The sequence below is a fragment of the Cheilinus undulatus genome, linkage group 23, assembly GCF_018320785.1.
Source record: "Cheilinus undulatus linkage group 23, ASM1832078v1, whole genome shotgun sequence".
In the NCBI taxonomy this organism is placed as follows: domain Eukaryota; kingdom Metazoa; phylum Chordata; class Actinopteri; order Labriformes; family Labridae; genus Cheilinus; species Cheilinus undulatus.
In genome coordinates, this window is record NC_054887.1 from 30,467,974 (window position 1) to 30,492,439 (window position 24,466).

Below are 24,466 nucleotides of genomic sequence, written 5' to 3' on the forward strand. Positions count from 1 at the left end.
AGGGACATTCTTGTTATCTTGGAAAAGCCAGCTGTGCTATCCAAAAAAGGAGCTAAATAAGGAGAAAGCTTTATGCTTGGAGTTACATTTAATTGTCATCATTGGGAAACGTAAAAAATACATGTATGTATTCATTATCTGTCGCCTTAGATAGACTTTTGCCACATTTTTAAGATTTTCTCCTTGAAACTGTAGCTTTAAAGTAAAACATCATCCAAACCCACTGGTCTTTATAATAGCTTCCTGTATAGGTTAAAGATATAGCTACCAAATTTGTCAGGATGACTTTTAGAAATTGTGAATCAAATATAAACTTTATCCCCAATAATACATGTAAAGTAAGGTGTCAACTAAATGAAATATTCAGTTATGAATCAATATGTAAAATAATTAATTATATCAAATAAGAATTGATGTGCAATTCTTACATAGAAGGGTTTCTAAAAATAAAATCCACCGATTTTTATGTAACAAAGTGATTGAGAAAGTTCAACTGTATTTCTTATTCAGTTTTGTAATGTCAAAGTTATACATTTTTTATTTATATTGCTTCTTATGTGGTTTACTGTACTATAAATAAATTAAAGAAATAAAATAAGTGTAGTTTTAGAGAAAACTGTAGCTTCAATATTGTAGTCTCTTTTAAAATAAAGTCTTTTATGTTGACAAAAAAAGAGTTTAAATCAGAAATAGCCATTACTGTGTTAATTACTGTGATTAAAGCTGTAAATTACATAAAATATTCATATATGATGCACTATGTAAGATAACTAATTGTGTGAGATAAGGACTGCAGTGTAAAGTATGTCTACTATTTTTACAAGTGTTTATTAAATGTAAAATAAACCAATTTACTCCATCAAAGTAATGGGAATGGTTTAACTGTATTTCTTATTAGGTTTTAAAACACTAAAGTCATATATATTGTGTTTACATTGCTTCTTTTGTGGCTTATTGTACAATAAATGCATTAAAGATATAAAATGAGTGTAGTTTTACTGAACACGGTTTGTTTATAACTTCAACATCCTTGATGCCTTTATAATGGAGTCTTTCATAGTTAAAAACATTCCCAGTAATACTCATTACTGTGTTCAAGCAGTTGTAGCTCCCCTTGCTCACAGCGCATGCGTAGTGTATGGGGGGGTTCAGCTCTCTCTGCTCCATCCGGGAACTTCAGAATTACCATTGACAGCCGAAGCGCAACTTTTCCCCAGGCAAAGTGAAATCAAGCCGCGGACTCGGACAAAATATAGTCCCCGTTTTTCAACTTAAAATTATCGAAAGAAAAGCTAACCCGCTTCCCCGTCGGGCACGTCGACGTTCGGCCGTTATCCGTAGAGGATCCGACCGGGGCCTGGGCTCTTTGTGCCGGGTTTGGAGCACTTTTGAAGACGGGCGGAAAGTGGGTGATGAGTCCTAGCCTGTAAAAGAAGAAGCGAGAACTTGCTTTGCAGCCTGAGTAGTTCTTCTTTCAATTGTTATTGTCGCTTTAAAAAATCTTTAATTCACTTAAACTTCGTCTCGGCCGCATCGAAAGTGGGAGAAAAGTGCTTTTCTGGTCGGAACATGGAACTACAAGGCCTACAAGAGGCGTTGAAAGTAGAAATCCAATGTCATCAGGTAAATGAAACATCGTGTTATTCTACGCTTATTGGTGTTGTGAGAGAGTGAGAGCAGGAGGGGAGAGATGTGAAGGGATGAGAGGTGAACACTGCGAGATGAGAACTATGCGACATGTCTGTTGCCGACACAACATGTATACACTTCCAAGTGTTATTAAGTGCACTTTTCACACTTACTTTAGCTTATTGTCGTAGCTCTTAGCGGCGAGCAACAAGAAATGTGAGTGATAATGCGGTGCTGGTGCTGTGTGGCGATCAGGACGCGACCTGCATATTTATGAGGTGATAGAGTCTCTGTGGCTATCATCCCCGCTTTGTTCCTCCCTTAAACTTTGTAATTCCCATTTCACTCCTCCATCCTTTACAAACTAGTTGCACAGATGAAGCAGCACCCACAGGTAAAGATAACATATATATTTCCTCTCAGCTTCCTTTCAGGCGGATTGGGGAGTGTGCGAGAAACTTTATCAGCATAAATCTCTCAGCATACAAACCCTTGTCTTATAATATCTCCTTTCATTGTGACTTTGCTGAAAATCACACCGTATATAGCGTGAAGTTGTATCCTTTTTGTGTATGCACTGGCTTATTTTCGCTGGAAATGTTTTGTTAAATAGTAGGATGGAGATGTGTACGACAGTCAAAGAGGAAAAAACAGCCCTAAGCGATTCTTTTTGACATTTCTGCTCCCATTGTTGACGCTTTGAGAAAGCCACAACAACACGGTGGATGTGAAAGTGTTAAAGCCCTGTATTTATGGTCTCTTGTTGGGTCTCACTGCACTCAAAGTTGTGTAATGTTGAAAAATTTTAGCGTCCATTTTGAGTAGGTCGACATGTTTCTGGAGAGTAACGGTGGATGCTCATAAAGGGAGCAGCTAAGCTAACTTAACGGCTAACACTTTGGGGAAAGTTGTAGTTTTAACGGTCGAGCTGACGGTTAATAACGCCGCGGTGGTGCTTTTTAACGTCTTTTAATCGGTTTAACGCGTCGGTTTTGTTACTTTGTAGTTAGTCTGGTGTAGTGATGGGACGTTCAAGAACGAGCCAGGCTGTAGAGCCGAATCATTGTAACGGTGAAAATTATTCGCTAACAATCCTTTATCGTGACAAATCTGTTGGGAATGTATAAGAAGACGTCGACGTAGTGACGTATTACCTAAATTTGAGCTTGAAACTTTTCACTAGCCTGTAGTGTTGTTATCATACTGTCTTTTCAAACTAGTACAAACCATACAATATCTACTGGTTGAATACAGTAGGCCTAAAACAAAAGCACAAGTCCCAGGCACAGCAATGTTGTGTACTTAATTGTGTTTTAGGCCCAAGAAAGTTGTCAGAATTGCTCTGAAACACTGCCAAACAATGTTTCTTGGGCATAATGTTGTTGTCAAAGCTCCTGTTGTGTAAGCAGAGTGAATTTAGAGATGGTAAAATAGAGGAGGACCAATGATTGATCTCCTTGGGTACACCCAGTACACTTTATAAGGCTATCAAAAATTTCAATACCTTGTTATTTTTCTGTAGCATAATGTTAGCTGTTGTTGGTGACATAGTAATGCTCCTGAAAGCACCTGTTTTCGATGTACTTTTTATTTAGATTCAGTACTTTTCAATACTATCACTCATCATAACAACAGACTGTATCATTTCGAAACTTGTAACCTTCAAAGTATTTATTTTGACCATCTGACTTGTCTGTATTTTCATGAGCTGAGCATGACCAACTATAGCTCTACTGAACTGAGTGTAAATACTTGTTTCTTTCAAATTTCATCATATAAAGTGGATGGTTTAACACATTATTAAGTAATGTCATTTTTAATCAACTACATATTGTAGATGAAACTTATTTTAGGGAGGAAAAGTACCTTTTTATGCACAAATGCAACTTTAAAATCGGCCAGAGAAATGTTATAACAACCCTTCTAAGATATAAAATCAACACTTTATTGATATGATGCCAATTTCTGTTTCATGGTGGGGAAAAAAGAAGATTCAGACACAAAAATTGGGTAATTTCTGTGTTTTAATGTCCAAAAATTGCATGAAAACTCCTGCATACTCTCTAAATTCCAAAGAATTGCATGCATTTTCTTTCATTTGTATAGGATGTAATCCACCCCTAAGCAATTCTCTTATGAAATCGCTGTGGTTTCTAGAAAGTTTCTGCCCTTTTTTGAGACAATCTCTCATTAAACTAACAGGGTTTAATTGTTTAAAACCATGTGATAGAAAAAGAGTAGTAAAGTATAAGATTGCAACAACTTCAGGCTAGTATGTGCAATTATTCCAATAATTGAAAGATGAATATTCCTGCAACTAATCCTAATCAAAGTAAAGACAGTAATTAGATTTTTTAATTTCAGTATTTAATGATTTATGTAACTATTACTGACACCAAAGTGGGGAAAATGCATGGTAAAGTTGTCATAAAATGCAGTATTTTGGTTATTTTTCATACCATGTGTTTTGAACAATGCAGTCTCCAATTTCTGAAAGATTAATTGTACCAACTAGTATCAAACAGTTGAGCAGGAGAGCATAAATCCATCAAAAACTGCATGCAAACTCCATTTTTGCAAACGTTGCAAATGTTTTTGTGCAGTTATAAAGTGTGCAGAAGATGTCTTGCAAGTTTTTGTGATTAAAAACAAGAAATAAGGCAGTATTGGGTATCTAGGACTTCTCTTTATGTTGTTGTGGCATCAAACAGGTAGGATTATCATCTTATTTTCACTAAACTCATATCACAGTTGAAGTTTTAATTGAAATATTTGCACATATACTAATCAGAAAAGGCTAAAGTTGACTGAGTTGCAAAATTAAGAAAGTGTACTAAAGGAAAAAAGGTCTCCCTGTAAGCTAAGTCAAAAGATCTGATCTTTAAAAAGACCCTGAATTCCCATCCCTAGTCTGGTGGTATTATTTCTTGTTGTTCACATGACCACAGAGATGCATTTGATTGGCCCAGCCTTCCACTTTCACTCTTTTACTCTCTTTATGGCTGCCCTACATTAACTTCTTGAAGCTAGGTGTTTAGCCTGTTAGCAGGAGCAGCAGCCGGTCTGTTGGATGCTGAGAGAGGCAGCAGTGTGTTCAGCACCACGGCCAGCTCCTCCGGCTCCTTCAGCTCCCCGTCTGCTGCTGCTGCTGCACCGCCCCGCTGCTTGGTCCCAACCCGACAGCACATACACAACTTCCCCACATCAACAACAAGAAGAAATCAAGTAAAAATAGGTCGATTTGAATGTAGGCACTCTTTTTGTTGTGTTTTATTCAACAGTTAGAGCCCTCTTTCCCTCCCTCTGACTTGAATCGACATTTCTAGCTTGTAAGCACTTGGACTAGCCTTGATTTGTTGCCCATTAAAGTTGCCAGATAAAAGACAAAGCTTCATGCAGCTGTTGTTCCAGTTTCTGCTGTTTTTTTGGCCTGAATCCTGCATGTAAATCCTTGTTGTTTTATGTTGTAGTGTGTCTGTCTTTCCTCTTCTTCTCCTTTCAGTTTGGTAGTGGAAGCTTCCATTTTGAGAGCGAAAAGGGGGGTGGTTTCCTCCCCCCTGCTAACATGGAGAGGAAAAAAGTCTGCAGAGTTTCGTGCAGGAGGAGGAGGAGGAGGAGGAAGAGGAGGGGGGATGGGCCCCATTCATGCCTAACATTACCATTTTGATTGCTTTGATGCTGTTTTTGGTTTGGAGGGGGGGAGGGGCGGCAGGGAAAAGAGAGACAGAAAGCCCAGTCAGCAGAGCACGGCGATGTTTTTAATCACAACCCACTACACTCCATTTTTTCTTCTTCTTTAGCTGCAAAATGTGACCTTTGCTTTTCCCTGTAAACATGAGCTGCTGCTTTTCTCTTAAACCAAATGAGTCTTAAATTAAACATCCACGGTGCAGATTTAATGATGATCCTGGTTAAAAAGTGAGCACACTTTGAGGCTGTGTCAACATGCCCAGAAATCAACTCGCCTTGAACTTTAAGCTGCTCTCGGAGCGGGAGTGTATCGGCTGGAAGCAGGAATAATTAGATAGCTGCACAAGTTGTTTATTAGCAGGATTGAGAAAATGTCTGCTGGCTGGAGGAAAGGTCGTTTCATGGTCACAGTTAGAGGCCTGTAGATGTGAGTTTGATTTCTTTTTGAGGGAGAAAACACTAGTAAGAGCTTCTGCTTTAGTTTTTGGATCCATGTTCTGACTAAAAATAACTCTCAGAGGATGTAAACGCTCACAAGTAGGGGTGTGAAGCTCTCCTTTGCAAGATGATGTGATTGAAATCTTGATTCACATGCTATAATTTGGTTTGCGGATGTTTCATTATAATGTAGAACAATTCTGTCCAAATCAGATCAACTCTATTCTTTTTACTAGAATGTGAGCTGATGATCAAATCATAAGATTTTTTTTACTTTTTGTAACTAAGATAAAGGTCAAACGGTTGGTATCATGTCTGAATTAAGACATCTTTGACTTTATTTATAAGGGAGAAAAATACCAGGCCTCCTGTCTAATGACGTTATGTTTATATACTATAGTCTTCATCACACACGCCCAGATGTCATTGGAAGATTAGTTGGGGGGACAAATTTGTCATTACCGTTAAAGAAGACTCTGCCCCTCTCTTCCTTCCTCTTTATAGGTTGCTAAAAGTGAAAACTAATTATTAAACTCCCTCAAGAGACACATTAAAGCGTATCCAACAATCAAAGGAGATTTGGACTAACACTGTTACAGAGATCTGCCTGCTAGTACAGGAGAAAGATGTAAAAATAATATTGAAGCAGTAAAAACCAACACTTTCAGTACCTTTAAATATCTATTTTTGGCTTTTATTTTAAAGATATGACAGTTAAAAACTGGAAAGAGAGAGGATTAAAAGAAGATAAACCAATTTAGTGAAAATTAAGCCTGTTAAAAGCATGTTAAAGTCTTACATGTCACAATATCTTAGGTAGTTATTTGCAGTTTTTGTATTTGCCTAAAAAGGCTAGTTTTTCAGCGTTTTTGCATCTAGTTTAAATCACAAGAGATTTTGATAGGACTCCGCCAGATCGGACATCAGTCTGCATGCGTGTTCATGTTCTGTCCCGTTAAACTATCAGTGCATCCTTAAAGGCCCTGTAAAGTAAAACCAAACTTTCTATCTTGACACACTAGATGTGTTGGAATATGGTTGCTGTAAACATGTGAGAACACTCAGATCTTTTTGTGACTGAATTTTTGATCTAGACTGTTAGAAACATGTTCACCTCCTATACCTATGACTTCTCTGGTCTGGATGTGGAATGACCCCGCCCCCCTAACACTACAATAATATAAACCACAGAGCTGTTAATCTCAGTTCAGTCTGTTAGCTGATGTCTCTGCCTTCATAAGAAGTTAACAGCCAGTTACATGCTGTTTTGTTGTTCATTGTGAGGTAAATTCCCCAAATCTATCAAAGTATCAAAGCTGAAATTTGTGCCAGAAAACAGTAAATTTTATCCCCAACTTCTGTCTCTGCTCTGGCACAGAGCCAGGCAGCTGAACTCTGATCAGAAGCATTTTTAAAATTTAAGAGGATCGTATTTCTCTGAGTGGGCGTGGCTTCAGCTCATTCAAGCAACACACCTACACCATTCTTGAGCTGATATTACTGCCTCATTTTTCAAAGTTTGCATAATTTTGAAGCATAGTTTTATAAACTTAGAGACGTTTTTCATGACTGGAATTTGGCCTGATGGTTTGTAACACAGTGGACAAATGTAAAATATGTTTTTTTTTTTATCATGTTACAGGGACTTTAAGCTTCTGAGACCTGTTTGGGACCAGTAGGACCTGAGAAATTCAAACATCAGCCTCAGGAAACAGGGAATTTTGGACATTTTTACTTTCCAAAATCCTCACAAATTGACTAAAGTGACTTTAAATTCCTGTGAATATTTAAAATATTTATATAGTAACAGTCCCCAAATGTTTCAGCCGAACTTTATCTCGGTGCCGCAGCATTCTAATAAAAACATCTTCCAAAAATACAATGTAAACTCCTGAAAATTTCAAGAAAAGTCCAACACTTGGAATGAAAATTACCCCTAAAACTTCTTAGCAAATTCCAAAAAATTACATGTGCATTCACCTAAATTTCTTTAAATTGACAGATATCCAAACGAAAAGTTTCCTGAAATTCCTGTGAAAATGATTAAAACATTTAAAGAACATCTCCTACCCCATATTCTCAATCAAATACCCACACATTGACAAATAAATTTCTCAAATTTACACTAAAAAGACCTGAAAAGTTCCAGACAAATCTAACCAAACATTCCCAAATTCCCATTAAATTGCCAAAAAAGTTGAAGCAAATTCCAATGAAACTTTTCCAAATCTAAAAACATATCCCCAAAATTTCCAAACAAATTCCTTGAAATATCCAAACAGCATCTTAAGCATATTACTTAAACTTCAATGGAAAACTATCAAAAAATTCTAATAGTAACTATTACTATATTGTAAGGAAGCAGAAATGCAGTGTCCTCACATGTACATGCAGTCTTAGGAGGTTTAAACCCTGCTGTGTCCCTAGCTAGCAGATAAACTAGTGTTCAAGTGATGTGTGGATGTGAATGAAGGGTAAATCTAAGTTTTCTGAGAAGTGCTTAGAGGAGAAGAGGTTTGCGCTGAGGCCAAGGCCAACCATGTTCATAGTCTACAGGATTTTGCAAGCAAAAAGAAGCTTTTCAGTAAACCTTTCACTGAGTATAATACCAGCTCAGAGTCTGTTAATGTTAGCCCCTCCAGCATCCCAAAGAAACATTTATTTGCACACTAGAATGACAGATACCAGCTGCATTGTCTTTACTATGTTGTCACATTTTACCATACTGCACAAAAAATGCACAGACCTGTGTCGCCATGCTGCGGGTTAGACATTAAAGATGTAATTGGATTTTGAAATACATGACGAGGGTCTTAACAGATCCTTAGATTTAGTTTCAGATTTGCTGTTTATTCCCTGGATTAAGGAGCCACAGGCCAGACCTGAACCAGGGCTGTCTGCCTTGATGACGACTTCCTCTGCACATACGGGCATGGGCATAAACAATAAGCTACCAGTGCCCTAAAAACAGCATTTTATTTTAGTATTTTTTATTCTTTTGCACTTTTTTTCTGGTTGAAACACGTAGCTTGTTTGGTAGTCATGGTTATCTGCCTGATGTGTTGCTCATGTCCTGGTTGGTTTTGTTCCACACTTATTGTTGCCAATATTGATACCATACATAAATACTTAATTAGCATAGAGAGCACCCAGTGTCTCTTGTTATCATGAAAGTCTGTTAGCTGTTAAAACAGACACCAGAGTCTTTAACCTCCAAATAGCACTGGAACAACCTGCTGACAGAAAGGTGAGCATCTCATACAGCTCATACTCTACTGTTAAAATTCATTCTCCTAGTTGATCAACAGGTAAGCAGGTGGATTTACTGAGACAGCTCTGACAAAGTGCATAAAATCAAAACACCTTCTTCTCTACTGTAAAAAGTTAAAACAGCTGTAGTTCAGGCCTTAAGACCTGAAGGCACACTTAAAAGTTTAAGAAATAAGGATGAGGAAAAATGTAAAAACTTCAGTGGAGGTGGGTCCACTGGTTCTGCTGAGACCAGTGCATCCCTACAGCTCTGCTGTGCCCCTAGCTCACAAGTTAGCTGTGTGATTGAATAATGTGTGCATGTAAATGATGAGGTAAATGCAAGTTTTCTGAGTAGAAGGTATAGGAGCTGAAACTGAGGCCAAGCATGTTAGCATTTTACAGGATTTTATGAGTTAAAAGCTGCTTTGTAGTGAAGTTATTGCCTATTGTAATACCAGTTTAGAGTAGGGATGAACAGGGTTAAACAGTTCAACGATTAAATTAGTTCATCAAATTAGCTGGCGAGAGATTTACGAGTCTGATGATCTTTTAAACCACTAGAGGCCGCTGTAGCTTTAGTTAATGTCCGCTGCCTTCCTGTCTGAGCTTTCCAATGGCACGTAAATATGAGACGCTCAGCAGTAGCTTAGAGGTAAGCGTGTAGAAGGAATAGCGTGGTATGGCAGCTTTTTAGTAGTATATGGAAATAAAGTAGGCTGTTGAGGGTTGAACTCACGAACTACTCAACCAAAGTAAAAAAGAGGCCACATATCAAAGTCAGAGGAACGAAGGCTGGCGGAGCTAGCTTTTAATGTTAGCCACACTGTACAGAGTGTATTAGGCTCACATCACACCTGTTGACGCGACAGCCCTGTGAGGAATTCAGCTGTTTTCTAAGGATTTTCTCCTCTTTAGACTGGTCAGTAAACGAGATGTAAATGAGCATCTAACCGGATGGGGAAATAGATGCTTAGGAACATCGTTAGCCTGTTAATCTTAGCATTGCTAGCAAGCTTTATTGCAAACTACAACCACAAATTCTATCTGCATTTTTATGACCATGTTGTCACATTTTAATCTTACAATCTGCACAAAACATGCTCATGACTGTCACCAATGTAACTGGGCAGAAATTGAAGATGCAGTGGGGTCTTGAAATATACTCTGAGGTTCTTTACAATGGCCTTTAAAAGCTTTGAATTTGAAGTCAGATTTTCTGTTTATACCCCGTAAAGCAGGGGTTTTCGAAGTTTTGATAGCTGAGAACCAATTTAGTAACCCATCATTGGACTGAGGGCTGCCTGAAGGAAATAAAAAAGGAAAAAAACAGAAAAAAATGCTATTTGTAATCATTTTAATGACCATGTTGCATCTCTACAGTTTACATTTATTGGTCTGCATCTAGTAATGTGCAATAAACACATTTTAATTAATAAATGAGGCTAAACCTGGCAAAACTTGAGAAAATCTTGAGGAACATTGTAATGCACACGAAATCCCTGGGGTTTTCTGCCCTCTATAGTCAAATTTGGGATATAACAGTCCTGTGTGCAGTCCATTTTAGAATATATGTAAAAACTTTAGAACAAACAGTCAGTCTCAGTGTGCCTTGCTTCCTGTCTTAACAATTGCGGGCCTCCAGAAATGTTTCTGCAGGCCGCCATTGGCTCGCGGGCCGCACTTTGAGAACCTGTGCCGTAAAGGAAGCAATCAAAATGGAGCACAGTTTACTTAAAACAGGATCACAGCAGCAGTTGGTAAATGGTTTGATTTGATTTAACGTTAGCAGTGCTAGCTAATCCTCTTTGCAGTTTAACATCCATATTCCTATGCTGCATGTTCTCTCTCTCTCTCTCTCTCTCTCTCTCTCTCTCTCTCTCTCTCTCTCTCTCTCTCTGGGCTATATGTGAGTATAACCTGAGACAGCCTACCTATAACTTTAATTTCATTTTCTGGTTCAAATCAGTGCTCAACTACTCCGTTGTTTACACCAGGTTAAAGAGTATTATAGTAACAGCATTAAGCACAGCTGCAGTGCCTACTAGTGGCAGGAGTCTGCGCTTCAGTTTAGACTGATTCTGGTGCTGACTACCAAGTGATCCAACTTTAACTGTTTAGCTGTCTAACGTGCGCATCCTCACTCATGAGCACAGCATGTTTGTGGTTTATCTTTACACCACAACTAACACAGAGTAATCAGACAACAAAATTAACTCTGGTTGGATCATTTCCCTGCTGTCTTCTCTCCTCACATCCAGGATTTAATCTTGATTTTCACTGTAACATCTACATTATTCTGGCTCCTCGCTGTGTTCTTGGCCCTGGAAGAAGAAAAGACTCATTGATTCTCTTTCACTCCGCTCCACTTGCTCTCTGTTGCATCATGGCGTCAGATTTTTTTTCGACTTGTCAGGTAGAAAGAAGTTGTTTTTCTTCTTTTTAAACCCAGTTGGGCTTCATTTATTGTGACGCGGTGGTTCTTTCTTATTCCTCAGAGCAGATGAGATCGACCAGAGTGCTCGTGTCTGAAACTCTTTGTCGACTCGAGTGTTTAATTCTCATATATTGTTCCATTTCTGGTCTCACATTTAAGTGGAAACAAAGGCCGCAGCTACTTGACTTGAAAGATTTCCAATGACAGAAGTAAAGGCAGCATCTGTAACCATGGCGACTCCTTCTTACACATTCACAGAGTGTGAAGCTCATTACGGCGCTTTTTAAAGTTGCACAGAGACTTCTATACAGCGGGTGTATTATTAAATTATATATACGTGTGGATATTTAAAGAGCAGAACAGCAAAGAGAAAGTTCACAGGAGAGGATTAATGGAGGAGAGGTTGTAACAGCTGCTTTTATTCAGTCTAGGAAGACATACTTGATCTAAGGACTGGATCGCATGCGTCTGATTGGTCAAATTCACCTCCTATGATTTGCCATTTTGAAGGAAAAGTGGGTTAAGAGTATTTGATTTAGAGAAAATCAGTTTAAATCAGCTTTATGGGATGAGAAGTGTTGGGTTTCTGTTGTTTAAAGATCTTGGATCCTGCATTTTTAAAGGCTGTGTGTTTTAGGGCAGTCACAAAACAAGAAATTAAACTTTAATAGGATGCTAGTTAAAATTAAATTGTTTTTATACCTGTGTTTATACTTCAGCAGTAAATGTAGTCTAGGACATCCATTGGTTTTGTCACTTGGTAAATGAACAATGCTTCTTTTATTTTGGCCATAACAGGTTTTTTGTTTCTTCATTTGTAATTATATAGAATAATTTTTATATTCTTATGCTCCTCCCTCTTTTTTATTTTTGTTTGTAGCTTATTAAAGTGTTCAGAGTTTTTGGGTTTGATAACTGCATGTGATGCAGGTGTTGTAAAATCGAGTTATCGTGTTTTAGCAACAATCATGCAGCCTTACATATGGATAATTTCTTATTTGTTATTCCCCAGATCCACACATGAAGTCCTGCACATGCACATAAATTTTGCCTATTTGTTGTGCACTTTAGAGTAGGGCTGAATGATTTAGGAAAATAATCTAATTGCATTTTTTCCCCAATATTGCAATTGTTTTAAGTATCTCATCTTATGCTTTTACAACAATACATAAGTAAGTTTTCCTGTTAGAGAACAAACAATTTTAGAGGGATTAAAATAAGACTGAACAAATCTGATAATAATATCTTACTGACTCATTGCAAATTCAGTGTGAATTTTATTGGAGGGAATCATGACTTTACCTGTCTCATTTTTTGAAAGACAAACATACAAAAATAAGGAAGGTAGGACTTTTTGCAAATTATTCTAGAAAGAAATGACACTTGAATGTCTGCATGATGTGTAGAGCATAACATCTCTGCCTCAATAAATGTATTAAACTGGTATTTTGACACATTTTAGGTTAAAGAAAAACTACACCCACTGAGATTCGAACATTTTGAGAGGGTATGTTGTGGTTTAATCAAAATTTCCATGGATCGCCCAGCCTTCGATTTTAGATACTGAGCAGGAGTTTGCCAGCCAACAAAGCTGTCTCATTGAAATAACAGAGAATTTTTTGTTTTAACACAAAAAAGTATGTTAGAATTAAAATATTGACAACCTATCGTGGCTTAATTCCACACTGTTTAAGTAAACAAGACTTGTACCATAAAATATCGCCTATGGAAAGATTTAACGCCCTCTTTCAGGAGTAGTTAATGCACTTTGTGATCAACAAAGCAGGGATGTTTGTCATCAGATAATTTACCAACCAATAAAACGCAAGATGACCAGTCTAACGCAGGGTTGTCCATGGTCCATTTTTGAATATGGCCCACATTAGAACATGAAGCTTTTCCTTGACTGTATTGTACTTCTTAGTTTCAGTGCAAGGTGCTACCATGCTAATTCTGTAAACAAACATTTTGACAAAGAAGAATTTATTGTTTCTTTTAATTTGTGACTGAACTAAGATGACACTGTGAATGGTAAACGTATTTGCAACCAAAGTAACAATATTATCTTGAGTTATAATATCCTAATTAATTACCACAGCATATGGTAGCACCAATAGCATTCCAGGTACACAGCCAGTGTTAGCCTGAATCTGATTGGCTTCCCCAGAGTCCTTAAATTAATTGGCTGTTTGCCTTGTCAATCACTAACTAGCCATGTGAGCACGCTCAATCACACAGAATATCTTAAACTACATTAGATTGGTTTCTAACTTTAATATCCCTGAGGTGTGGTGTATGAAAGTGGCCCCACTATTCTTAGAAATTCTATATGTGGCCCTCAGTTGAAAAAGTTTGGACACCCCTGGTCTACAGTTAAGACAACACCACCAAAACCACCCAGAACGTACTCCACACAGAATCACAGCAGCTACGGGTAAATGATGTGGACTTAGCCTGCTGAATGTGGCTAACATTTGCAATGCTAGCACATCAGGCCTCCCATCCTTCTGTCAGGTTTTCATCCACATATGTAACTGTTCTGAATGTGGTTTCTTCTTAACTGACTTTTCATCATGATCCCAGTTATAGCCTTCTTATAGTCAAAGAAACAATTGACAGCACTTATTTACATTAAAAAAGCACTCAGTGGTTGTTAGATTAGGTTTAAGAATCAGCTACTATTTAATAAAAACACACTCTTACTATTGCTGGTTATGATCGTTTTAAAGCGTTGAGGTTTCCAGATTAATCATGAGCGTTAGCAACAGCCCTAATTCTTACATGAGGATGAAAACTAAACACTGACCTTTTTTTGTGATATTGTCTTGAATGTGTTTTCAGATTGTGTCATGTTTGGCTTATTTTTAGAGGCCGATGCCAACCAAAAATGCCTGAACAGATTGTTTTTTCCTAGTCCAAACCTATCCGGTATGTCAACAGATGTGAAACAGGATATACACTCACCAGCCACTTTATTAGGTACACCTTGATAGGACCGGGCTGGACCTACAGAACCTTCTTTGTGGCATAGTTTCACTAAACTTGCCTTGGTGTTTCTTGTGAGAATTTGACAGAAATTTCCTTCTAGATTTGATAAAACTCTTCTGTGTACCGTCTGTCGTTGTGAATACAAGTAGTCATTGAAGAAGAAAAGGGACTTATTCTTTGTTTTACAGCTCCTTATATGTAAAGTAACTAGAAACAAATACACAATTGATGCTTTTTGACCTTTTCTCACATTGAAAAGAGAAGTCTGAGAGAACATATTTAAGAATTAAAATACCCTTAAGTGGCAGATGAGCTTTTTAGTTTTCCTTTTCCAAGCGTGTATGTGTAAGAAAGCAGAAGTTAATTATGTATTTGAGTGTTTTATTCATAAAGTCACTTCTCTATTCTCGTGTTTCTGTGTCTCTTTAGTTTCTCAGTCCGGGTTGAATCCAGTTCACCTCGTCTGAACTCAAAGTGTGCAGGTTAAAAATGTTTCCTGCTTTGTTTTTTCAGAGCTGCTCGCCGGTGTATTGTTCCACTTTGTTTTCCAGCTGTGAGCAGCTGCTCTGCTTCTTTTTGTGCAGTGCATTGTGGGAAAAAGTTACATTTACATGCACTTAAGACACCGGGTTGCCTGAGATGTCAGTGTGCAGGCAGTATATTAAATCTGGGTGCAGTTTGTGGTTTATTTCGGAGTTGTAGAGTGATACAAGAGGCTGTTTGAAATGGTTTGTCAGTGGAAAAGAGTTATTTTGAGTTCTTGTAGCATCTCTTCTCTGTGCTTTTATCTTCAATACAACAAAACATCTCTACATGCAATCATCGCCAAGCTACAACTGCTTTTATTTCATGAGAGCTACAACAACACAGCCAGAAACATGTTAGCTGTGTTGGCACACATGAGGAAGAGAAGGAAAGCTGTAGTAGAGTTTAGAATAACTTCATATAGAGAGTGTATATGCTGAATGTTTTATTGTACTAACTTTAATTCAGATAACAGTTTCATTATTAATCTGTTTAACTCGTCCCTGAATGGTTTCATAATGATGTTTTTCTCTTTCATGAGCTCCTGGATAGTAAGTTGTATAATCAGAGATCAGCGCTTTGTATTCATTGAGCTGCTTCTAAAAGACAAAGAGGAGGAGGAGGAGGAGGAGGAGTATTTCATAAAGGTGGATGAAGCTGCAGTTTGACCTCTGATCCGTTTATTTACATCCGCCCAGGGTTTGGTTTGGGAGGTATTTGGGTTTAATGTGCTGATGCAGTGAGTTCGAATCACGACTAATAATGAATGGATTTAGAGGGTTTGGGTTATAGATGTACGTAGGAACTTTAACTTGCATTTTCTGTTCATGAAATGTGGCTCAAAGAGCTTTAGAGCATGAATAGTCAGAACGATGGTAAACACAAGAATGGAGAGCACAACTTCAAAAGATTTCTGAGAAAAGCTGAACTGATGTAGATTACAGTATGCATCATTTATGATGATGGTGACATTGCAGGGCTAGTTTCAATGGCATTTAGCTACTTTTTGTTATTAATCACCAAAAATTGCAATCAAATTGCAGATATGCTTGATATTGCAGTGCCAGCTGTTAGCCAACCAGCTGACTGATCTTTTAATCACAATGTGCCACCTTTTCCTGTTAACATAGCAAAATGAAATAAGTTGCAACATGCTTTTCCCGTATGTTTAGGAGGGGTGGGAATCACTAGTGGCCCCATGGTACGATATTATCACCACACTTTGGTCACAATTCCATATTATTGCAATTTTACACATTGTGCAATACAGTGAATATTGCGATACATTGTGATCTATACCATTTTCAACTGTTTAGCTGATTTAGCATTTGTCTTTATGTTTGTCATATATCTGCAGTATTTTTCCATTATCATAGACTTCAGTTCATATTGACAATTTGAACAAATCGATACTTGGTGGACGAGATGATACGATACATCACCAGATGAAATATCATGATACTAGGCTGTATCGGTTTTTTCTCCCACCCCTAGTGTTTAGTATTTATTACAACAGTGTATCAACTTAAAATGATGAATTTTAGATTTTAAAAGGTCTTTTCTACTTTGTCTACTCTAAGGTTGTCAAGATTAGATTGGCATATATTACCTAAGATCATGGCACAATTTTACCCAAATAGTTTATACAAATGTTTTTTGGTATAATAAACATATAAACCTGTTTTCTTTGGGTTTGGTCTATGAAGCAATTAAAATTGCTGTTGATTTTTGACAGTAATAATTACTTTTTAATCCATGTGGGTTTTGGGGGGCTCGGCTTTTCTTAGCTATAAGTAGGGGGGCTCCAGGAGAAAAGGTTGGGAACAACTGGTTTAGAGGACTGAAGTATAAAATGTGAGCTACATTTACATAGGGATGCAGATACCTAACCTTGCAAAGCAGATGGATTCCCCCCTTGCATTGTTTCTTACTGGCAAGCCCATCTTGCAAAGTTCCCATCTGAACCGTTTGGGCCCGGTTAGAAAGTGACAGGACCAATAAGCAACGAGGGGCAGTACTTTAGGTGTGGCAGAGTTGTGACGTAAGCGAGCAGCAACAAGAGGCCGGTGCAATCATGGCAGAGGAGATTAGTGTGGATGCTGCTAAAGTGTCAGTTTTATCAGATCTTGACGACATTTCTTCATGATACAGTTTCTTGATATTTTTTTACAGCAGAGATTTTTTGCTCTACACATTATGCACAAATACAAGTGTGTTTTTTCAGAATACTTTACAAAAATCCTACTTTACCTGTTTGTCTATATGATTTATTAATGAAGATGAGAATAACATAAAAAATTGTCATCCCTTCAGTATAGCAACCAATTTAAAATTTTCTATATGAGCCAAAATCACAATTAGATCTTGTCGCATCCTAAATGCATATTAAATCACAATCTCAATATTGGAGAAAAAAATTGCAGTTAGATTATTTTCTCAAATCGTTCAGCCCGAGGAACAAAGCGTTAAATGCCATCCTATATGATCAGTAAAGGTACTGACTGCAGAGACAGTGATTGGAGCATCCTTAGCAGAATCATACTAGAATTTAAAATGCAGGTATTGTGACAATCCTGCTGTGTGTTAGAGTTTCAGCCTTACTCTCTGCATGTCTCTGAGGAGTTTCCTTGCTTTGTCAGCCGGTCACTAACTCCACCATCAGTATGAACAGAGCATCTTCTCGTCTCTGCCCATGAGGGTGTCCCTGTGCATGCTGGGATACACTTCTGTCCAATCATCACCTTGACAAAAGAAAAGATGAAAATGATTCAGAGGCTGTAGCTTCATGTCATTTTTAAAAAGGATTAGTCTGATGGGTCAAACAGCTGTTTATGGATGTTGTTAACTCTGGTCTTGTTCAGAATTATGTATCTTACACAGTTTAGATCCTCACAGTGTTGTAAGACAAACAGATGTGCATTTGGGGCCACATAGAGGACGTCCACCTCTCTGCCTGTGAGCAGCAGATCCTGGTTCAGTCTCTGAGGACATAAATCTGTCCTCTTTTGTCCTCTTGATCTTCAGGCTGCAGAGAGTCGTCGCTGTCTTTGTGTGTGCTCGTTTTAATCGTCCCGCTCGCTTTAATTAAGAGACACATCGAAGGAAACACTGAGATGACTCGTCCAGAGGGAGGAGAGTCTGTCTGTTAAGAACGCCTTTTCATCTAACGGTGTTCTGGTTTCTACAGAAGGAGATGTGTGTTACAGCAGTTATAATGTCACTTTTTAATCAGATGTGTTTGAAAAGTCGTGTCTTTTTTCAGCTATACTAGGAGGTCACATCATTTTTCAACATGGGATTTTAATCTACTGTATTATGATCCTCAGTCTACCTTAAAGCAAGGATGGGAGCTGATAGATTGTTAAAACTGTAAAGCATCTGTCAGACCTTTTAGGAAATTCTCATGTTTGCTGTTTGAGTTGATGAGAGGCTTATCTAATAAAAAGCCTGTACATGCAGGTCGTATGAATCATAGATAGACCTTAAATATCAGCATTATTTTGAACTCTTGCATCAGGTATAGGTGGTTGCCTAGGGCAGCCTTTCTCAACCTTGGGGGTTGCAAGATGATTTCTAGGAGTCGCCAAATCATTTTGGAAAAATATAAATGCACATTATTAATATTAAATTACATAATTTTAGACAGGGAGTGGTTTTATTTGTTTTCTGCTTCATTATTTGTCCAACATTCATTGTATCAACTGAGTTTGTATGATCTGAACTGTGCGTGTGATAGATTCTGTTCAGTGACAGCAGAATAAAGAAACAAAGAGAAAGAAAAAAAACCTCTTTAGCCGCAGCTGCAGTAAGTTTGCTAGCTACCTGATGATCAAAAATGGAGCGATGGCTTCACAGAAAAAGTGCTCCAGCTCAAGACTTGGGTCAGCAGCAGCAGCAGGGGTCTCAAGGACAAGCCTAACAGAAGCTCCACCACCTTGATTTGTAAATCAGGCACAAATAATATGCTGTAATGGTCAAGCATGTAAGTGACAAAAAGGACATGGAGCGCCTTTAAAATATTACAAGTTATGAATTAAGACAGAATGTCATGAAAAAACAAGTATCTATTGGGATTTATTGTACATGTTATTCATCATATACAGAAATATCCCTCAATATCTTGAGCGAAAGCTCCTCCCTAGAGGCAAAGGTGCTGCTGTTTTCTCTCTCTAGAATGTTTTCTCTCTCCCACTTGTTGACAGTCGCTTCACTTAGTTGTGTTTCCACTATCTTTCCATTTCTCCACTGTCATCAGAGTGAAATTAGAGCCACAGTTTTATTGACAACTAGTAAAGGGAGTAGAATAAGTACTCAAAGTAAAATTTTCAGTTGGTTTTTCAGTATAGCTGCACTGTTTTTTGTTTCAGTACCGTGGACAGCTCTTCGTCCATTCACACCGGGATTTGGGGGGGGGGGGTCGTGTGACTGGGAGAAGGGCGGGGGTCGTGGACACCATTGCATGTTAAAGGGGACATATTATGCAACAATCACCTTTCCAGGCTTTTCTAACACAAATGTGCCATTTGTGCCATTACATCTCTGACCCACCGGGCGTGTGATGGTGGAGCCTGGTCCTTCCATTTAAGAAGAATGAGCTGGCGGGCCAGAAGGGAAGCAAATGCTAGCAAGTTTGATTGAGCTTTTGAAAGGGATAACACCAAATAAAGCAGTTATAGGATTAGGTGATAGAGTGCAGGAATACATTTGTGAGAAAGTTTTAAATACAAGAAGCCAAAATGGGGCGATTGACTGGCAGGAGAAAAAAGTGTGATATAAAGTAGCAGGTGCAGCATGGCACCTCTGGCAGGTTGGAGAAACGGGGGTTTTAGACATGCAAAAATCTAATACTGGAGTGTTTTTTCAGCAATAAACTTCATAGACATGTTTTGGGGACCTCTGAGAACAATATAAATGTGTCTTAAAAGGGTAAAATATGTCCCCTTTAAATTGGAGCTCGTGACTCAAGAATGGTTGAGAACCCCTGGCATTTTGAATGAAGCCCCAGACTGTCCACTTTCCAGCTTCTCTTTGCACAGTCAAAGCTTGGTGTTTTTAGTCTGTTTGACTAAACTGAGTTTACAGATATCTCGTGATTCACAAAATTGGATTTTTGCTGACAAATGATATTTCCGTATCCACAAATTCATACAAAATTGGTACCAGTATTGAAATGCAGTTCAGATGTGAAACATCCTTCCTTGAAAACCACACTATTTAAAGTCTGAGGAGGAACAACGAAACAAATTTCAATCCTTAAAACACACTTTAAAGTTTAAGGAATGATAATGAATCAAGAAAAAGTCTTCATCTGACATGGGTCCAGACTTAAAGGCCGCTAACATATTTCTTCTTACAGCTAATATTTACACCTGACATAGGCAGATTTTATAGCCAGTTGTAAATAGTAGCAGAACTGCTTCAATCTGCTGGTACCAATGATAGACTTCTAAAACTTATATTTGCAGATACCCATATCATGCTGACAATACTGTGCATCCCTTTAAATACGGCCTATTAGATATTATTGTGCACCCCTACTACTGATGATGTATTTTAAATTAGAAATGGATGATAATGATTTGCTGCTGATCAGTCGGGGCATCTCTAGATTCTAGTCAAAGGTGTAGAAATACAGCATTGAGATCTAGCCATGACCAGTTTTTAATGGGTATTAGAGCGTAAATATTAGCTGCTGATCAGTCCAGGCATCTCTAAATTCTCTATATAACAGTATCCATGCTTTACCTCAGCCCCACAAATGATAAAAAATAAAAGTCCTTGGCGTCTGATATTTGGTATTTTCTAGTCTATAATCATCAAATGTTCAAACTCCTGCACACTGTCTAAATTGCTGAGATAACTTGGCCGCCTTTCCGTATTTTCCCATCAGCGAGACGATTCAGCCACTCTCAGGTTAAACCTTCCCTCACTGTCAGACACAGAAGAAGACAGACAGGCGGAGGATACAGGGAAACAGTTGTTTAAATGTAACGATCGGCGTGCAGGAGTAAATCTGAGAGAGTCTACAGGGAAAACGCCGGTCCTTTGCTCCAATCTACTCTGAAAAAATGAAGCTCCAGTTAGTCCAGCCTGGATCCCTAAACCAGGCCCTGGATTATCGGCCCTGCAGGAGGCCGTAATGAGCCCGCTTGGGATTAGACGAGGTTTGGTTTCAGTCGGTGGGAAAGTTTGCAGCTCGGCGGTCACTAAATCCTGTCGTCTGTGTACCCAAATCTCGCCGCCACTCCCCTGACGTGTTTACAGCTGCCTGCAGGAGGAGGACGGGAAAATGTCTGATATCAGAGCAGAGCTGATGTCACAGAGGACGGTTTTAGAAGTGCAGTGACCTCTGATTCACCCTGATTAATGAACGTGCAAAAAGCAAATGAGTGCAGAAGAGAAAGCCAGTGTTTTTGAATGCCTCTTAGCCACACTGAAACAGTTAGAGCAGTTTCATTATCACCTACAGAGCTGAGAGAGAATAAATACCCACTGACTGAGAAACCAGAGAAACCTTGAGCTTTATCAAAAAGTAAGAATTGAATTCATGTTTAGACACAGTTTAGCAATTATATTGTATGTTTAAAGAAAAAAAGACATGATTAAGCAGAACAAGCAGCAGAAAAAAGGTTTGAAACATTATCATTCATTAGCCTTTTACTAGATATCAACACATTTCAGTGCTAGTTAGCAATAGGTGAGTACAAAATATCCCTCCAAACACTGAAATTACATATTTAAAATGCAATTTGTACTGAATTTCAGCCTCTTGTAGTGGATTTTAATACATTTAACACCTTCTAAGGCATTTGAGTTAATTGCATTAATTACCTTTTTCAAATTTTCAGGCCTGCAGAGAAACGACACTTGTTATCTGAACTTTCTTAGCTTTTAGAGCAACATATGCTTCCATCCAGAGGACGTCTTTTTCAGGGATGCCCCTGCTTATTTCCCTGAGACTATGCCAAGTGACATTCTGCACAAATTACAACACCGTGGCTTCACAATAAAAGAAGGCATGGACTAGACTAGCCTGCACACAGCCCAGACCTGTCTCCCATAGAAAATGTATGGCACATTATGAAGCTTAAAATACAACAGTGAGAATAAATGCAGCTAAACATGTAAATGGGAAAGATTTCTCCTGTCCCCACTTTTTTTTTTTTTACAATGTGTTGCATTAAATTAAATTTAGAACTTTCATATTTTAAAAAATGCAGTTTATCAGTTAAAACACTAAATATCCTGTCTTTGTGCTGTAAGTAATTGAGAATAAAGGAGGAACATTCCAACTGACCTGTCATTGTGGCAAATTAAAAAGCTAAAATATCTACTAAAAAAATAAAACAGAAAATGCAGAAAAAATCTGATAAATTACAGAGGATTTTAGCAGTTTTTATCAAAAACTTTATTTTTACCTGCTATACCTTTGCACCAGATTTTACAGACATTGATGCAGTTTGAAGATGGCTCTTTTCCTATGAGTCAAACATAATCAGGTATTTCAGGTTTACTAAGAAAGTCCTGTTCATGTCACAGTGACCTTTGACCTTCCTGGAGCAAATATATTAAAGTATTTTCAGGCCCCAGCGAGATTTGAACTCGCGACCCCTGGTTTACAAGACCAGTGCTCTAACCACTGAGCTATGGAGCCTTGGATATTCACCTGGGAGGGACACACCTTTTTTAATCTCACCTCCTGCTGATGTGGACAGGTGACATGTCAGGAGGCCACACCCCTAATCCTGCTCAACTTCATTCGTGAAGATCCTAGGTGAATGGTTTCAATTCCAGTGAAATGCAAATGAAAATTACGTTAGTTGACTACTCTGAGGTTAGGAAACTCACAGGAAGCTGTCAGCGTTGAGCATTATTTATATTATATATTCAGTTTCACAGAGGCAGTGGGTGAATGATGCAAGGCCTGTTTGCAATATATAATATAATATTAGCAGTGCTAGGGTGGCGTTCAGACCTCTGCAGAAAAACACCATGCAATGCTTTAGTTATATGTTAGTATAACCTGACACAGCTTATGGCCAACTTTATCGCTGTTTCTAGGTGAACATAGTGTTAAATCAGACTTTCTATAAGATGTTGTTGCTGTGGCGTTGAATAAGGTCAGAGAATCAGCTGTAAAAACCGACTGTCCTGCTGGCTGTTAACACGCTGCTAAAGCCAAGTTATATCATTAAAAAACATGGTACCTCTGGCAAATCCTTCACAATAAAAGTTCATCCTTCTTGTTTCCCTTGGCTGCTTTTATTGTGAATCCCCACATTAAGAAATGTCCAATTGATTTAATTCACCACAGGTGGACTTTAATCAAGTTGTAGAAACATTTCCGCAAAGATCCTGAGAAAGTGTTGTTGCCAAAGGTCTTACTACTCAAGTCAATGTGATATTTTAGTTTTTTATTTTTTGTAAATTTGCAAAAATTTCTAAAATTGTGTTTTCACTTTGTCATGATGGGGTACTGAGTATAGATTAATGAGAATTAAAATTAATTTTTTCAACTGTAGCATCAGGCTGCAACATAACAAAACTGAGTAAATTAAATAAATGGGTTCTGGATACTCTCTAAAGGTACTGCATGTATCTGAATCGAATCGAACTAAAAAAGTTGATCCATGCATCTCAAAATATAACCTGACATGCTTTATGTACAACTTAAACTCTATTTTCTAGATCTGAATAGTTTTAAATCATGCTGTTTCTATAAGATGCTGTCGCTGCTAAGGTTCAGTATTGTTTACATCGGATTAGAGAGCGTTATGGAAGTAGCCGTTAACTGGAGATACAGCGGCTACTAGTGGTGGACAGCTATGCTACAGTTTTGTAGGATTGTAGGACTGAAATGGTTAAAAGTGATTAGAAATAAGGTTCACCGGTCCATAGGTAGACTGAAAAGGGGCTGGATGCTTCATTATTAAAGGCACACATCCCTAATCTTGATATCTTATTTCAACTAAAACAGATGAGTTATTTAAAAAAAATCACCCTTTTATGGTGTGACCCCGAAAGACATGAACCATTTGGCCCAAAATTGTTCAAACCAGGCTGTAAACATGTATAAAATCAACATTTGAACATGTGGTGGCTCTCTGTGCTTCTGCAGCTTTTTGCACTTCCATGTTGGCTTCATTTTTCAGCCAAGGAGCTTTCTGCTTGGGTGTTACATAATGTAACACGTGGATGTTAAAAGGTCTGTGAGCGGTCTTGAACCTGGAAAGTCTGGGATCTTTCCTGACGTCTTAGCCCTGTGGATATTCCACTCTCTGTTAGCGATGCTGCGCGCGTTTCTGGTGAACAGGTTTCAGATCAGCTGCAGACTCTCAGCTCTGTATCATCCTGCAGCCGCGGCTCCGTCTGACGGCTCCTTATTACCCAACAGCAAACAGTCATTTCCACAGTCACAGAAAAGTGCTGATGTAGCTGAGCTGGCAGGCGGGGCACGGGGATGAATTAACCCGCGCTGACGGCCACGCTCAGGCTGCTGCTCACTGAGAA

The 24,466-nt window shown here is 38.3% G+C and overlaps 1 protein-coding gene and 1 non-coding gene across 2 annotated transcripts in view; one reads left to right on the forward strand and one right to left on the reverse strand.

The window, feature by feature from the left end:
* The first annotated feature begins 1,569 nt into the window (after window positions 1-1,569).
* The window catches only part of phf21b (PHD finger protein 21B), a 157,230-nt gene continuing 134,333 nt past the window's right edge, over window positions 1,570-24,466 (forward strand). The window contains exons 1-2 of the mRNA XM_041781051.1: window positions 1,570-1,623; window positions 5,211-5,218. Of these exons, the coding sequence (XP_041636985.1) occupies window positions 1,570-1,623; window positions 5,211-5,218 (62 nt within the window). The remainder of the gene's footprint in view (window positions 1,624-5,210; window positions 5,219-24,466) is intronic.
* trnat-ugu lies at window positions 22,538-22,610 on the reverse strand. The gene has a single exon. It is a non-coding gene; the product is annotated as a tRNA-Thr (tRNA).